At 36.5% G+C, this 17,808-nt stretch overlaps 1 protein-coding gene across 1 annotated transcript; it reads left to right on the forward strand.

The window, feature by feature from the left end:
- Nucleotides 1-68: 68 nt before the first annotated feature.
- Nucleotides 69-17,808, forward strand: LOC114657886 (cytochrome c oxidase subunit 4 isoform 1, mitochondrial). Its single transcript, XM_028809836.2, has 5 exons — nt 69-154; nt 6,893-6,966; nt 11,060-11,224; nt 11,481-11,612; nt 17,411-17,808. Exons 2-5 carry the CDS (start codon nt 6,894-6,896, stop codon nt 17,545-17,547), a joined length of 507 nt encoding a protein of 168 aa, XP_028665669.1. The 5' UTR covers nt 69-154; nt 6,893; the 3' UTR covers nt 17,548-17,808.

A 17,808-nucleotide genomic window follows, 5' to 3' on the forward strand; every position in this document is an offset into this window, starting at 1 on the left:
CAGGTAATATATAAAATTGGTTGAAAAAAGAAGCACATGACGCAAAAATCTCCTCCCACCAATCCCTCCCCCCGGTCTTCCAATTTCCCATCGTGCCATCGCAGTAACCCGCTTCCTTTTGTGGTCTGTCGGCTTTCTCTAGCTGTGGCGGCAGGTATGGCTTGTTCTGTTTGATACAATATATTATTTATCCTTAACTTTTAATCACTATTTTTTACACTGTGTGATCGTTAGTAAGACTCTGTCCTTAATGGGGAACAATTTTGAAATTTTGTTTGTATTTACTTTTAAAACATGAACGTTTTATGATGGTTCTTGGCTTGACATTGACAGCGACTGCGGAGGAGGAAGAAGAAGAAGGGAGCTTCTGGAAAAGCTTGACTCAGTGTAGGCCGGCGGCTTGTAGTCTAGCTGGCAAAGTAAAATGATGTTTTGCATATTATGCATATCGATAATGTTACGTATTCACGTTTCATATACAAGATCAACGCTTTGTTCCGGTTTCCCCATTTTGTATTGTAGCTATGGGGAATTTACAGGTCATGCTGACCTTGTGGAGGCAGCGACTACCGTTAAGCCAGGCGATATGTAGTGCGCCTTATCGATCGTGTCTTTATTACCTTTTACATTCAACATTAATTAAATATTAATAATATTTTAGCCTCAATGTGGCACGTGGACGTGGTTGAGAGTAATATGTTCTATGTCACTGGAGGGAACATTTTGAAATCGTATTGATTTAGAATCGGTAACTCCAATCTAGAAAAGTAGTTTTCTATTTCACTCATGTACTGCTGTTGGCGGAGCTATGGACTTGGGAGAATAGTTATCGATACTAGAGCGTTCATTACAATTAATGTTTTAACAGATATAGTAGATATATTGGAATGACCTTTAAACTACACAGAAGAAAGTATTCCACTTCACTTCATGTTAGTCCCTTACCCTGTTTTCGGTACATAAATATTCCCAATTATTATATATATATATATTCATATAAATTTATGTCATAACTTTATATACTGAGTACAATTTCGAAGTGCGTCCCAACAAATTATTTAATGCAAAAGCAATACCTGCTTCATTAAATTAATAAAGCACTGGTGAAGTGGTGGCTGCACTATGAGAAATTCAAGAATGAAATTGGCAGTCCTTCAAAGTAATGCAATTTATGAGTTTCATCAAAAATGTGTTGGTATCTGTTAACTTTTATTGGAATCGGTAGGCCATTTGCAATGTTCATTCAGCACCTATTTTTTCACATGCTGGTGAATGTTTGCAGTAAATAATGCTATCTTTAGGTATCGCATCAGGTGCTTATTATTGTATTTAAACTAATTGCACACAAAGTCTTTTTTGTTTTAAGGTGTGCTTATCAGAACTAAAGCATATCTTCTGGTGTAGGTGTCAGATTTATAAAACTTGTGTACGTACAGAAAAAAAAATCTCAATGTGCGTACGTGACTTTCCACAAAAAAGTTGAGGTTTATAAAAGAAAACCTGACGGGAGAACTTGAATACTGTATATTTATGGCAACACTGACCCATGCGTACGCAACATTTCAGATAAACTGGGAAATGACACCCTTGATAAAGTAGCAAAATGCAGTCACACCGGCTTGTACGCATAATAATACACATCACCAACCCAGTATTATAATGTGTGTTGATGGGACAAACATATTACTCTTTAAAAGAGATGAATGTGATGTATAGACTGTATTTTAGTCACCTTCTAAGAGGGCCAACACTCTGTATTTGAACTAAAGAACCTTTTTTTGGTTTGTTTTTTTTTGGTCAGTTTTTATCTTCATGTTGTTACGTCTCTGGGGACTAAACAAAAGGTAAGGAATGCAGTGCTGGAAGCTATTAACTGACTGGAGAGGTGCTATGTCCAGTTTTTTATGGTGTGGGTGAACATACAGTACATAAAACATGTTTTTGCCGACATAAAAAGGCAATTTGTAGCAGTATCTTGTTCTCCTAACGTAATTGGAGAACTTTACTGCACTCATATTGCAATAAGGGCATGTAGTGACAATGATGCCACTCTTGTTAACTGTGACAAATGACATTTTCTTAATGCACAAGTCATCTATGCTTCCAAGATGAGAATGACAAATGTTATGGTTCAGTGGCCTGGGTCAACCCATAATTCATTTATTTTGAGGCAAAGTAGCTTTGACAGGCATGGTGGTACTGTACGTGGTGGCTAAGTTATTGGTAAGGTAACAGGTTGAACCCTCAGTTTTTCATATGGCCTATATTATTCATTGTAACAGCAATCATGTCATTTTAAGTGCCAGCCAATAGCAGTTACCTGCTCAGATGGTGGTGCATTTTGCCTTTCCCTGCCCCTCAGAATGTAGAGGAGAAACGCTATAATTCTGTGTATAATCTATGTGCATACAGTGTAATACATTCTCTGACTTGGTTGTGGTTCTGTCTCCTCCCTGCAGACATCACTACTTTGCTAAGGTTCTTCCATATTTAATCTGCTATAAAAGTTATTTCGGTATTTGAAAAGTAATTTTTCTATTTATTTATTATTAATGCCACTGGTAATTATGATTACTTTAACTTGTAACTGGTATTGAAACAGTAATAGTATATATTTTTGTAAATCCTAAACAAAGTATTGTTACATTATTTATATAGGTAAATGACAAGCAGATATGATTAACTTTTGGCATTCCTGCCCCATTTGCTTTAAAGGTAGTCTAGCAGAGCCACACTTGTATACGTCTGGAGACAGCCTTGAGTGAATTATGCTTAAAACTAGGTCATAACAATTAGATGGCTCTCCAAGTGTCACATTTCTAAACCAATTCAAAGCCTCCTGAAGACAATGCTCAAAGCAGGGCCAATATGATCCATCCAGCAGTTGGCAACTGTAAGGCGGTGTCTTTTAAAAAGACTCCTACTTAAACATATTTGTGTTGCATGTGCACCAAACACATTGCTAATGTTAGAAAAAAGCATAACTCATTGCAAGGGGAAAAACCTTTCTGTACACTTATTGTACGTTGGCATTTGAAGACATCAAATGTGAACAATATGTTGTCGCAGGTACTACGTGTGCTCTTATTTTGTTCAGCACTGCAGTGATAGTGTAGGAGTCAATGCAGGCTTAAAAGAATTGGCAGCTATGTTCCTGAAAATATGAATTGTAAAATACACATTCGAAATAAATGATATGTCACACCCTATCAAAAGGACAGAAGTTAAGAGAGTTGATAACAAAGATCCACTGGAGAGGCAGATTTCAGTACTCAACACACCTGTATCAACACATTTGCTTAACGACCCAGCAGAAGAATAACAGATACACAATATCCACCTTCTGATTGCATGTCTAAACAAATAACTAAAAGGAGTTAACATTACTGGCTAACTGAAAATGCATACATGCCGTGCTAGAATGTCTGCAGCGCTGTAACACATAGTATATAGACTGCAATGCTTATCCAGACTCTGTTCACATTGATGACACATAGTGATGCAATAATCAAAAAGACAAAGATGCTGTAGCAGATAGAAGCAAGTCTCGTCAAGCGCGTGTAGCCAAATATCTCTTACTTTTGTTGTTGCATTCGTAAAAAAATGTACAGGTTATTAAGTTTGTTACCTTATGCTACTGAGCTTTTTGAATTGATAAAGCAAATTTAGCCTTCTATTTTCTTTCAACATTGTTTTTTTTTCCCCTCTGTTTCTGAATCTCAAGTTTCTCTTTTTAGTTTAAAACACATGGACTAGAGAAAGTGGGTGTGGGTGTTTCAGGAAGAAGTCCTATTGCTGTAGCCTTTGTAGTACAGGATTTCTCTGCTGTTCACTACAGAATTTTTACTGGGTTGCCCCAGTGTATTCTCATTCAAGAATCACGTCTGGCCCCATTAGACTATTTCACATCTAATGCTATGGTTTCTCTTGCTTGCTTTGTAGACTTGTTCCATAATTTCACTTATTGCTTACTAGTGTGTGAATGTCTGAGCAGATCCATTAAAGCTAAAGTGGTGAAGGAAGGTTAAGTACAGTTGTCTCATGAGTGGGTGATATTCATGTGTTTCTGGTTCTTTTATGACCTTTTGTGTCATATTGCACCCTTTGTTCATTATTCTGGCAACCTCATAAACTGACACTCCACGAACTGCAGAATTTAGATGCATGGCACAGTGAAAACTCAGCACATGTCATTACATCGGATGTCATTTCTGCTGTGCTGCCTTATCAACCAGTGAGGATGTGTCAAGTCTAAGCCAGGCTTTAAATTGGGTTCACGACAGTTTGGTGCACTATAAGCAGCTGTCTTTAAAAGAAAAACAAAATTAAAGATTGTACATGAAAAATTAGGTCTTTTATATTTTTATCAAATTGTGTTTGATCTGTAAAATATTGTATGGACCAAAGATCCGAAAAATCTGGTACTCTGCCAAGCTTTGCATATTTGTAGTTTGATTTCTTTACTAGTTAATGAAGGGGGAGAAGTGGATCTTCAGTTGAGATGCACAGCATAGTGGAAGTGACATGTTCCTTGTTTTCATTTAAAGCAGAGTTTTCAAGTGGGAACTGTTATTTTAACAAAAAATGAGCAAATTTCTCACCATACAGATGCATACTGTACATATGAATTATACAACATGTGTTCCACAAAAAATGTTTTTCTATATCATTTTTTGGTAATGTACTCCTTTAACACATTTCTTGTGCCTTACACAGCATACACAACTTATTTGTCCCCTGCTTCTAACAGCTTGAATATTATTTACATACTTGATTTGAAGTCCTATTTATTAGCTTACTGCAACAGCCTTGTACATCATGCTTGTGCCATTGTGAATATTGTATGTGACATTTTTCATGATGGTAATTGTTGGTACTTTTTTCCATCTTATTATTCTTTTTATATTCTCTGTCTGTATTGTCCCTGCATGCATCCACCACGCTGTTAAGACAAAGTCTTAGTACATGTGGGTGTACCTGGCCAGTAAATTAATTCTTGTGACAGAACAAGATTTTTGTGTTACCAGTTGATTGTGAATATGATTGACTGTAGCATCAGACATTTATACAGTTATCTTGAGTCAGTATATTACAGTCAATGTTACTATATAGAAAAAACATTAAAATGAAGACTTAAGAAATGAAAACCCAGTTAGAAGCAGCAGCCAGTAAGCTTACACTCTTAATTCGCTTTTGAACTGCTCTAACCAAAAATAATTAAAATGTGACAATAGTTACATGAAGACTGAAAGCTGAGATTGGTGCTACCACAGGCACAATTTTCCACACAGACATACTGCTGCCATGTAGACCTTGGGGTTGCAGGGAGATTACTTGCAGATGTTAATGATGTGCAAAATATTATGGGCATTAATTCACTCGCCCTTGTTTCTGTGAACTGGAAATCGGCAGCATGTAAGTGATGGATTTTACATGTACTATGCTTTTGGTTGCTGACCCAATAATTAACAGCCTACACACACAAGTGATTTCTGAGCATATTGATATGCTCCAATTCCATGAACAATCCTGAATAAAACTTTGTTCAGTTATGTAAACCGTTTGCAACAACTTTTTTACTTAAAAAAAAAAAAAAAAAAAAAAAAAATCTTAAATACACAATACTTGCAAAATAAAACATTTTTTGGGGTCAAATTCTTCAGAGGAGATGTAAAACGGAGGTCCTGACTCTATGTGGTCATAAAAGATCCCTGGGCATCCTTTGTAAAGAGCAGGGTGTATCCAGACGTCCAGGCTAAATTGCCCTCAGTGGCCTAGTCATTCTGGGCCCCTAATTATCGTGTCTCTAATTGGCTCTCACTCTCTCACACACTCACCACTTCACCACCTAATAGCTAATGTGTGGTGGCTGCTGTTGCATCATCCAGATGGATGCTACACTTTAGTGGTGGTAGAAGTGGCTACCCACTCACTATGAAAGCGCTATATAAATGTCTCCAATCAACCTACAAGCATGTGCAGAGTGTGGTCCGATGGACTTGTGCCTCATGTGGGTTTGTTACTGTCTTGCATTTATTCTTGCTGGTTTAAACTCTAGCTCCCCTTAGTCTTGAAATGGACAGACGGAAACTCTTACTTGCTGCACTGGTCAGCAATGAATATTTTTCCACGTTTACTGTAAATAATTTTAATTTGTAAAGTGCATTGATTTAGTAACAGCTATTTTATATATTTCCTTACAAACTGAAGCCTGTCAGAGGGCTGTTTATATACAGAACTGATGGTAGTTAACAATAATTTTGTGAACATACTAATGCAGAATTGCATAATAAATATTGATGTAGAACAGTACTAATGTACAATATGAAACTACGTACACCATATAATTTGCTTTTTAAAGAGAAAGATGGCTCTTCTATTTTTGCAAATTGCATTTTTCTGTAATTTTCAATTCACTTTACTGACCTTGTATCTTAATGCCTAAAGGGTTTCCTCACTTTTCTCAAGGATTTGAAAGTGCTAACATGAATATATATGTTTAATTTTTTGCTGCTTTGATTTGTAGAGTCTCTCCCTACAAGATTGATTACAGTAGATTAGCATTATCATTGTATTGTTCACAGTTGCTTCACCTTAAAGAGTAGTTAAGACATGCTGTTAAGCACTGCAGTTTATGAATATGAAATCACATTGACTAGCTACCTGTTTTAGTTACCTTTAATGCAATTCTCAGCTTTTACTCACTGCAGTTTGTCTTAATAATTGGAAAATAACCAAGCTATTGAGTTAGTGCAAATATTTTAACTTGGTCTATTGCTACCATGTCGCAGTGTACAATTTCTTGTTGTGGTGCATGTCAGGCTTCCCATCCGCAGTTGCTGATCTCAATAAGAAATGATTAAGTGTTCATGTACTTTTTTCTTTTAAACAGAATGATGGCATCAAGGGTAGTTAGTCTCCTCAGCAAGCGAGCAATTTCAACCTCTGTTTGCATGCGTGGCCATGGTAAGTTCTGTGTTCTTTTTCATTGGAAAAATGTGTCTGCGTTATCACTGTATATTATATATACATACATACAGTGGGGCAAAAAAGTATTTAGTCAGCCACCAATTGTGCAAGTTCTCCCACTTAAAAAGATGAGAGAGGCCTGTAATTTTCATCATAGGTATACCTCAACTATGAGAGACAAAATAAGAAAAAAAATCCAGAAAATCACATTGTCTGATTTTTGAAGAATTTATTTGCAAATTATGGTGGAAAAAAGTATTTGGTCAATAACAAAAGTTCATCTCAATACTTTGTTATATACCCTTTGTTGGCAATGACAGAGTTCAAACATTTTCTGTAAGTCTTCACAAGGTTTTCACACACTGTTGCTGGTATTTTGGCCCATTCCTCCATGCAGATCTCCTCTAGAGCAGTGATGTTTTGGGGCTGTCGCTGGGCAACACGAACTTTCAACTCCCTCCAAAGATTTTCTATGGGGTTGAGATCTGGAGACTGGCTAGACCACTCCAGGACCTTGAAATGCTTCTTACGAAGCCACTCCTTCGTTACCCAGGCGGTGTGTTTGGGATCATTGTCATGCTGAAAGACCCAGCCACGTTTCATCTTCAATGCCCTTGCTGATGGAAGGAGGTTTTCACTCAAAATCTGACGATACATGGCCCCACTCATTCTTTCCTTTACACGGATCAGTCGTCCTGGTCCCTTTGCAGAAAAACAGCCCCAAAGCATGATGTTTCCACCCCCATGCTTTACAGTAGGTATGGTGTTCTTTGGATGCAACTCAGCATTCTTTCTCCTCCAAACATGACGAGTACAGTTTTTACCAAAAAGTTTTATTTTGGTTTCATCTGACCATATGACATTCTCTCAATCCTCTTCTGGATCATCCAGATGCTCTCTAGCAAACTTCAGATGGGCCTGCACATGTACTGGCTTAAGCAGGGGGACACGTCTGGCACTGCAGGATTTGAGTCCCTGGCGGCATAGTGTGTTACTGATGGTAGCCTTTGTTACTTTGGTCCCAGCTCTCTGCAGGTCATTCACTAGGTCCCCCCGTGTGGTTCTGGGATTTTTGCTCACCGTTTTGTGATCATTTTGACCCCACGGGGTGAGATCTTGCTTGGAGCCCCAGATCGAGGGAGATTATAAGTGGTCTTGTATGTCTTCCATTTTCTAATAATTGCTCCCACAGTTGATTTCTTCACACCAAGCTGCTTACCTATTGCAGATTCAGTCTTCCCAGCCTGGTGCAGGTCTACAATTTTGTTTCTGGTGTCCTTTGACAGCTCTTTGGTCTTGGCCATAGTGGAGTTTAGAGTGTGACTGTTTGAGGTTGTGGACAGGTGTCTTTTATATTGATAACGAGTTCAAACAGGTGCCATTAATACAGATAACGAGTGGAGGACAGAGGAGCCTCTTACAGAAGAAGTTACAGGTCTGTGAGAGCCAGAAATCTTGCTTGTTTGTAGGTGACCAAATACTTATTTTCCACCATAATTTGCAAATAAATTCTTTAAAAATCAGACAATATGATTTTCTGGATCTTTTTTCTCATTTTGTCTCTCATAGTTGAGGTATACCTATGATGAAAATTACAGGCCTCTCTCATCTTTTTAAGTGGGAGAACTTGCACAATTGGTGGCTGACTAAATACTTTTTTGCCCCACTGTACATACATAAAACATGCTTGTAAGTAGTGTTAGATGATTTTGTAGCTTAAGGACTGTTGAAAATGTGATACTATATTTCATCTTATTTGATATAGTTAGGTCGGTTAGTTTTATTTCCTTTTCATGAGCTGCTATGTAAATATGGTCTGATAACACATGCTTGTAAAAGTATGAAATTGCTTTTCTATATAATCCAGATTTATAGTAAAGATGCTGTAGATGTTTTTATTAAATGTATTTTGAGATTTATATTTTTGAAACTAAATATTCTATATATACTAGGACATATTAGAGCACATATACTAACATTTATGTGAATTGTTCATAAAGAGGACATCATTTTAAAGTTTCATTAGTGAAAAGAATGCAATCAAGTCATTCTAGAATTATACTGACAGTAAATATATAATAAATGAAATTCAATTGTGTATGGGATTTTGTGCATAAAGAAATATACAGTGTACTATATGTGGTAAAGACATGCTATCATATTGGCTTGCCAGCACAATTAATTCACTGTGGAAGATACTTGAAGGAAAATTAAAAAAATAAATATCACAAACCTGAAATTTCCATTTAATTATTGATAACAAACTTGCGAATAGGAGGATCCCCGAATTATAAACCTGCAAATCACATGGGCCAACTTGTACACAGCAGCTTAAGTCCTCATCAAAGAGGTGGAAGGAAAGATGTCCATTGAATTTGTAATAGTTTGGTATATTCTTTTTCTATTTCTGTTTTTTTCGTAATTATGACATCATTGCATAACAGTTGACCTGATTACTTATTTAATTCTTCATTAGAACAGGTGTCTTCTCTCAGACATATATTAACTGGCAATATACAACAGTTTAGTGCATTAGTAAACATATTTACAGTAACTTTGTTTATTTAGATGGCAGATTATCAGTGGCATTAGCTTTTCTAGCCTGTGGCAGTAAACAGAACCGTAGCTCAACAAAAATGGTTTTTGTGATTGTGTAGTACATTTGACCAGTCACCATTTATGCCATCTGGGATTCTTCTGTAGTATAATCCCACTTTGTGTAAGAGATAGACAGATCAGAAACCATCGCACAACATGATTGCTTCTACATTTTTCTATCCAATGACGTTGGTATGGGCAATTAGAATTTGCAACTACATAAAATAGAAAGCCGTTTTCAAACCTTATCAACCGGAGATATCAGGTTATGGAGCCATGACCCAACAACCTATCATTTGCAACTACATAAAATAGAAAGCCGTTTTCAAACCTTATCAACCGGAGATATCAGGTCATGGAGCCATGACCCAACAACCTATCATATTTGACAAGTGAGAACGATGCAAGCCATTGTTGGGCTGCACAGGCCAGTATATATTTAAATGGGAAAAGGTTGCTCTTTTTCACTAAACAGAATCCTTTCTACTTATACCATGATAACAACAGAAGCTATCAAGGAAAAAAAAGAAAAATATATAAATAGGATGTTCTTGAAGTAATGCTTAAATATGACCACATTATATAGTAGTCTGAGAAAAGCTGCAATGTATCGGTGCAAGTGGAAGGGGTCAATGTTAAATTTGGTTTTGAGTCATCAAACTATAGTGCACATTTGAATTTATTTAGAATTCAAGTGTGAATGTGACAGCCATATATGCAGGAAAAGAACAAGTTTTTTTTTTTTTCTTATCTTTTTGTACACTGTTCATTCAGAAAAATATCTGATTCAAAATCTAATATCTAAAACCACCCAGTAACAGTTTTGTATTTAGGAAATAGAGAGAAAATGTGTAAGATTAGGGTTGGGTATAGGTTGCTGATTATTTAATAAACAATCCATGGTATCTACTTCCAAATCTAAATGCCATGTTGAAAAATTGGCTGCAACTAGTATCTTTGAAGTTTGTTTATTTATTTTGAGAGTCCTACCATGCAGTTCTATAAGGTGCTAGCTATACCCTGTCTTTATACCAAACATTACAGGGAGAAGCCTTGCTATGCAGACTCATGTAATGAAACACAGCCTGCATGATGTGGCCTGTTGTATTCATTTCTGTCAGTCCGGTGGTGCGTTCAGGAGGAATCCCCCTCAAACACCATCCCCAAAATATTTGGGATGCATGAATTTCACAGATGTTGTGTCGCTTGTGTGTTTTTTTTTTTTCTTCTTTCCCAATTGCCTACATACATTAATAATGGATTATTAAAAATACTTTTGACCTCATTGCTAGTAAAAACATTTCTAATTTCAATTGTATTGCTTGGATCAGTTTAAGATATGTGTAATTTCTAATTTTCTGTTTAATGTTGCAAATGCATTTTTCTCATTGTAGAACCATGGATGCAACTGTTTTTGTTTTTGTTTTTAATAAGTGGATTTTTTGATAGAAGTAAACCTAATTATGTATCTTCCTTTCCTGATTAATTGAAGGAGTTGCAAAAGTAGAAGAATATTCTCTTCCATCTTATTTTGATCGACGTGAATCCCCACTGCCTGACGTACGATTTCTGAAGCACCTGACTCCAGAGCAGCAGTCTCTTAAAGCAAAAGAGAAGGGATCATGGGTGGCACTATCAAATGATGAAAAGGTTGAATGTATGTAAAAATACTACTGTTAAGAAAAGCCCACCATTCCTATGGTTAACTGACATAAATGTATTGCTTGAGACATTTGTAAGACGTGATTTTTAAATAGATAAAAAGTAAATAAATAAAAAGCTGATTAATTTTTTCACCAGCCTAATGCATGAAAGAAGCAATAAAATACATCTATTTTTCTTATTTGAGGTGTTTCTCAAAGTATTTAATTATTCTGATTTGCTGCATTTGTAACCTTTCATCCCTTTTTCAGTGTACCGCATTAGCTTCAACCAGAGCTTTGCTGAAATGAACAAGGGATCATCAGAGTGGAAATCTGTTATTGGTGGAATTCTGTTTTTTATGGGCTTTACTGGCTTTGTAGTCCTCTGGCAAAAGCAATTCAGTGAGTTTAATACAATTTTTTTTATCTCTAATTATTTATTCAGAAAGATTAATGTAGTAGCTGATTGGTTAACTGTTACTTCTATTTGTTAATAGATTTATTTGAGAAAAAACTGTATAAGCATTTTAAATAAAATTTTAAATTGTAATGAACTCATCACTGAGACCTTAATGAAATTAATATGTAAAATCATTACTAGTACAGTTTGCCCTAGGATCAGTCTTTGATTTTTGAGCAATTTAACAGTGCTGATATTTGGCATTTCTTTTTATTTGTATTTTGTATTTCTTTAACTGATTCCACCCTATGTTTTCCAAAGTAGCAGAGATCCTAAAATGTGTCGTTTAGATGTACAGATTTGTCTTTCTTATAATGTTTGGTACTGTGTCTGTTGATTTTAAAAACATATAAATGTTCTTGTTAAAGTGAACATGGCAGTTGCCTAGATTAGATATCCTGATATCAAGAATAAATCACTGTTTATATTGTGAACATAAGTGTTTGCTTTTATAGTAACATTTATGTTGTATGTGCTGCTACATGTAAATGGAGGCTTTGCTGGTTTTATGGGGGTTTCATTGACCCATGGCAGCTTTGAAATAAAGCCACTTACTAAAGGATTGGCATACTCCAACATAACCGTAGAGTTGGTATGCATTGTGTTACAGTTAACCTAGAATTCCTACTTCAGCTTGTGTACATTTTTAAAGTGAAAGAATCAAAGGGGTATTCCATGAAGTACACTTAGCACTCACTTGAATAATCCTTGTTTGCCAATTGAGGCTCAGTCGTCCCATGAACGCAAAGTATTTCTTATTAACTCAAGATGGGCTTGGGCAATCCACGATTATCCGTGCATTTGTGATATTTAAGCAGCCTTAACAACAGATCTTCAATGACATCTGTCATAGTTCAGAAAGCAAAGATGGGATTGAAGCCCGTGCAGATGCAGTACCTGTAACTTTGAGGGTGAAACTGATATGGTATGATGTACTATGTACCATATGGTAATGATGTACTATTGGACAGCTTGGAAAAGTTTAGTTTTAATTGTCATAAAATAGAAGAACATTATGGGGCAGTGGCGGTCTTTTTAGCAGTTGATCAAGAAATAGTAGTTGATCTATAATAATACAAAAAAAGAATTGCGTCCACTATAAAGAAAGTGAGAGAGATGCTATGTCACAATCTGTAGCAGACCAGTGAGTTTACACGTTGCATAGTAAAATTTTAATGGCATTATTCAATTTGTTTAAAAAATCTCCTTTGAATTATCAAATTTGGTTAACATACTAGAGCTACTAAATTAAATTGATACTGCGATTTTTATCAATCATTTACATCAATTCAATTCGGTCGTGAACCGAAGTAATTTCCCCCATATGATTGTATGTAAATACAATTAATCTGTTCCAGACCATACGAACTGTATGTAAATATATATATATTTTTTTAAGTTTTTAAGCACAAATATAGTTAACTAAACCATAGAATGCACAGCGTAATAGTAAACTAAATGTAAAAACATTGAATAACACTGAGAAAACCTTGAACAACAGAGAAAACTAACACTGCAAGAGTTCGCGCTATAGCGTTACCAACCGCAGGTTAAAAACACTTTTTCTTTTTTTTTTAACGAGTTTTAAGTACACGGAAAAAAATGAACATTTGAAAAAATCCATAATTAAATAAACCACCAAGAAAAGTAACATTGCAACAATGCATGTTACGAACCAATTGCTGTAAACAGAAGTGAAAACAAAAACAAGCCCAGTGTATACTTTAACTGCCTTCTCTACCTTATGCGTCCAGCTCTCTCTCTCGCGCTGCTTGTGTGTGTGTGTGTGTCTCTCTCTCTCTCGCGCCTGTGTGTGTCTCTCTCTCGCTCGCTCCTGTGTGTGTCTCTCTCGCGCCTGTGTGTGTCTCTCTCTCTCTCGCACCTGTGTGTGTGTGTGTCTCTCTCTCTCTCTCTCGCACCTGTGTGTGTGTGTGTGTGTCTCTCTCTCTCGCGCGCCTGTGTGTGTGTGTGTGTATCTCTCTCTCTCGCGCGCCTGTGTGTGTGTGTCTCTGTCTCTTGCGCGCCTGTGTGTGTCTCTCTGCGCGCCTGTGTGTGTCTCTCTGCGCGCCTGTGTGTGTCTCTCTGCGCGCCTGTGTGTGTCTCTCTGCATGCCTGTGTGTCTCTCTGCGCGCCTGTGTGTGTGTCTCTCTGCGCGCCTGTGTGTGTGTCTCTCTGCGCGCCTGTGTGTGTCTCTCTCTCTCGCGCTCCTGTGTGTGTGTCTCTCTCTCGCGCTCCTGTGTGTGTGTCTCTCTCACGCTCCTGTGTGCGTGTGTCTCTCTCTCTCGCCTGTGTGTGTGTGTGTGTGTGTGTGTGTGTGTGTGTGTGTCTCGCTCGCTGCACAGGAAATGCACAGGGAGAGACTGAACACGTACAAACCGAAAGGGAAACTGGCCTGTTCGTATACCGAGTGTGTGGTCGTGAACAGATGTAAAAGTTTGGCAAACTTTTTGGTTGTAAACCGATTTGTACGTGTTCTGAGACATTCGTGAACCGAGGTTCCACTGTAGTTGGCAAACCCTATAATTTATAGAGTATATTGAATGATTTTCCCACCAAAAGAAAAGTGATGTTAAAATGATGTGTAAAGACAGTTTGTTTAGATATTGTTTCATCACTCATTATGATCATCATTTTTAATCTACACTGGCATCAGAAAGAAGGCACAGTTCCTTGCAGAAAAGCAAAATCATATTTACCATTGGAAATTTATAGAAGTTTTAGGCATTTATATTTTTTATTCCATATCAAACTACATTATTGTTCTTAAATAATGAAATGTATTTAAAAAAAAAAAAAAAAAAAAAAAGCATTTGTCTTGCATAAGAAAAATTAAGAGATGTTTTGGGAGCTCAAGTAACATTATCTAGTGTCAATAATATGACTTTGCATAAGTGCATTTTACAAAGGTTCACTCACCACACTTCATATTTTCTGTGTTGACGGTTACTGGCATATCCTCAATTACAAAATAGTGTGTATTTTTAATATCTTAATAGTGAACAAAAACAATATGGACTTATAAAAATATTAAAGAGGTAAAGTCCAGTTAAACAATGAAACCGATTTAATATATGTTACAGCTTTTTTTTGCAATGTACAAACAAGTACTGCCATTACTTGTATCAAAAATGACAAGGGGCTTTCTTTCAATACATTATGTTTGGCTGTAGTTTTATAACCTCTTCGTTGTATGTGAGGACATGAGCACAACAGGGATGATCCTCAGGCTGGGTTTATACTTGTGCAACGTGATATGTTTACCTGCGGACGCTGCTGCTACGCAAGCAGTGTACTGTACTGTGCGCATACTTCATGTCAATTTGGAGGATTCCACCAGTTGGCAGAGATATCATCACGGTGAGAAAACAACGTTCGGCTATGCAGTGGTGTGAATTGCTGTAAACTTCCATTAAATTCCCAGGGCACATTGTCATAATATCTCTGAAAAGTCTGGATGTTTAATGATTACATCCATCAATCCAGGGACGCGCCCATTCCAGCTAGCATCGGACGCGAGGCAGAAATAATCCCTGGATGGGGCATCAGCTATTATCACCAAATCCCTAAACCTGCATGTCCTTGAAAGGGAACTGGAGCACACTGTGGAAACCCACCAGGAAAACATGCAAACTTAAGGCAGAGAACACGAGGGACAGAACTCCCTACTGCAAGGCAGCAGTGCTACCGCACCACCACCATTCCACCCCAAATTTGTAATTATTAACACTATTATTTTTAAGTGAAGTTAACGTATTATCTGTAAAATTCAACATAAATGCTGTAACACATTTCATCATGAAAGTGATATCAAGTATAAATCTAAGGATTTTAAATGCGGAGAGAACTGGAATATCATAAATTGATTATGTTCTGTGTGGCAATCACTGCCTGCACCTGCTGTCAGTGCAGGGGGGAGCCCCAGAAGCATGTAGCTATTAACAACTGGGTCAGTTTTAAGATGACATTTACTATGTTCTACTTTAATGACAAAATAAGCTATGAGATTAAAGTTGTATTTTTCACTTTAATCATGAAATGGACCCTTTATCCCTCATTGTGTCCCTAATTTTTTTTCTCTGTGGCTCAAAAACAATGCTGTTGCGAAGGTGGGGAAAAAAAAAGATGGCACAGAAGATGGTATGTGAGATCTTTAAAATGTATGGCTTCATTATGATATGTGACGCTTGTATTGCCTATGCGAGAAATCGATGAAGAAAAGTACCATGACTACATTTTGTATGTCAGCATTTAAGTTTGATTATTTGCTTCAAACCATTCATAAAACATCCAAGCATGCACATTGATCCGGTAGGATCTGCAGAGCTTCTTACTGTTGCGTATTGGTAGTAAACGGAGACTCTGAAGTCACATTCCAACTTGAACATACTGCGCCCCCTGAGTTTTTGCTGGTACTGCAACTCACATACATGTCACGTTAATTTCTGAGGACATGCTCAGAGGGTATGTCAAATTAATGCTAGGAACACTTGGCAGCCATGATGTATGTACGTAAGTGTTCTGAGCGTGAAGTATAAACCGGTCTTAAAGTGTGGCTTTATTTTCTTTTTTTTTTTGTATACTAATATAAACATCTTTGTGCTAGTTTAGTGTTAGAGGCTTATTGACTTATAATTGGTACAATTGTAACTGACAATTTGAACATAACTATACTATTTTTTTTTTTCTTACTGACAAAAATGACCACTGGGAAAGAATGGCATAATTTAAATCTGATTTATTATTAATTCCTGTTTTTCAAAAAAAACATGTACATTTTAATGTTTTACCACTTTGCAGTGAATATCAGATTAAGGTAAAAAGATAGTTTAATGTAAACGATAGAATGCTGCAATATTAAATATGCTACAAAAATTTTCACTTGTTAAGCATGCTTCGTGGAATATACCCCTCAGGTGTGAAAATGTATTGATACTGGATTATTTTGAAAATATGTTTGATTGACTTATAACTGACCATTCATAATTTTATGGAGTGCTTTTCACAGTGACATTATTTTTTCATTTTCTCCTACTTAGTGCAGTTAACTAAATTGAATGCAGTTAAAAGGACAGTGATTCTATGAAATGTTTTACTTGTGCAAAATGACACCTTTTATTGGCTAACTAAAAAGATTACAATATGCAAGCTTTCGAGGCAACTCAGGCCCCTTCTTCAGGCAAGATGTAATACCCTTGTTCCCTATGTTTATATACACACTCTAGGACAAGAAACAACATTGGTAAATCTTTAAATGAGAAATTTTAAATGTAAAAAATTAATAGATTCATTCACGCTAGGGTTAATTTAACAAGAGAGAAAAGAACAATGTATTGTCAAGATCTCTGGATAAGATAACTGTCCAACAAAGTCTTTTGAAGTTTGTAATGAGTTTTTTCAAAACAATGTGGATCTGTAGACAGGTTGTCTGTCATTCTGAGAGATGTAAGCAATCCTCATATCTGGCCATAAAACTCTTGTCTCTATTTAGTCCATGTTGTAATGTATTACATTTTAGCATGAGTTTAACTTCCCATTCTTTTCTCTCTTGCTGTGTTTGAAGTTGCCCATAAGCACTGTGACTTTAAAGTCCCTCTCACAGTGTCCATGGCTGTTGAAGTAGGCCGCTACAGGAACATCTGTGTTGCCATGTTTAATGTGGAACCTGTGTAAATTTATTCTCTGGCGGAGTGTTTGTCCAGTTTTGTTCTTTATTACAATGTCTGTCTATTTCATCCTACAGTGTACGGTGAAATTCCACACACTTTTTCTGAAGACTGGATATCAAGGCAAAGCCAGAGAATGCTGGATATGAGGATCAACCCAGTGGAAGGCTTTTCTTCCAAATGGGATTACGATAAGAAAGAGTGGAAGAAATGAAGACCTAACAAAGCCACTTCAATTTCACAACTTGTTTAAATTTTATTTCCTTAAACTTCAAAATTACCTCAGCAAATACATTCAAGGAAGTTGTCTTCCTCCTACATGTGAAGAAAATAAAGCTTCAGTGTTTTACATTCTTGCATTCTGCTTAATTTAGAAATTTAATATGAATATTCCATTGACGGTTAGTGGAACATATAAAAGGCATTTTAATGACTCAGTTAATATCTATTGAAATAAAGTGCTGAAGTGACAAAA

This window comes from Erpetoichthys calabaricus, chromosome 9, assembly GCF_900747795.2.
Source record: "Erpetoichthys calabaricus chromosome 9, fErpCal1.3, whole genome shotgun sequence".
In the NCBI taxonomy this organism is placed as follows: Eukaryota; Metazoa; Chordata; class Cladistia; order Polypteriformes; family Polypteridae; genus Erpetoichthys; species Erpetoichthys calabaricus.

Coding starts and splice junctions, on each gene's coding strand:
- LOC114657886 (XM_028809836.2), top strand. CDS start 6,894: ATGATGGCATCAAGGGTAGTTAGTCTCCTCAGCAAGCGAGCAATTTCA. Junction 6,967..11,059: donor TGTTTGCATGCGTGGCCATG/GTAAGTTCTGTG, acceptor GATTAATTGAAG/GAGTTGCAAAAGTAGAAGAA. Junction 11,613..17,410: donor CCTCTGGCAAAAGCAATTCA/GTGAGTTTAATA, acceptor TTCATCCTACAG/TGTACGGTGAAATTCCACAC.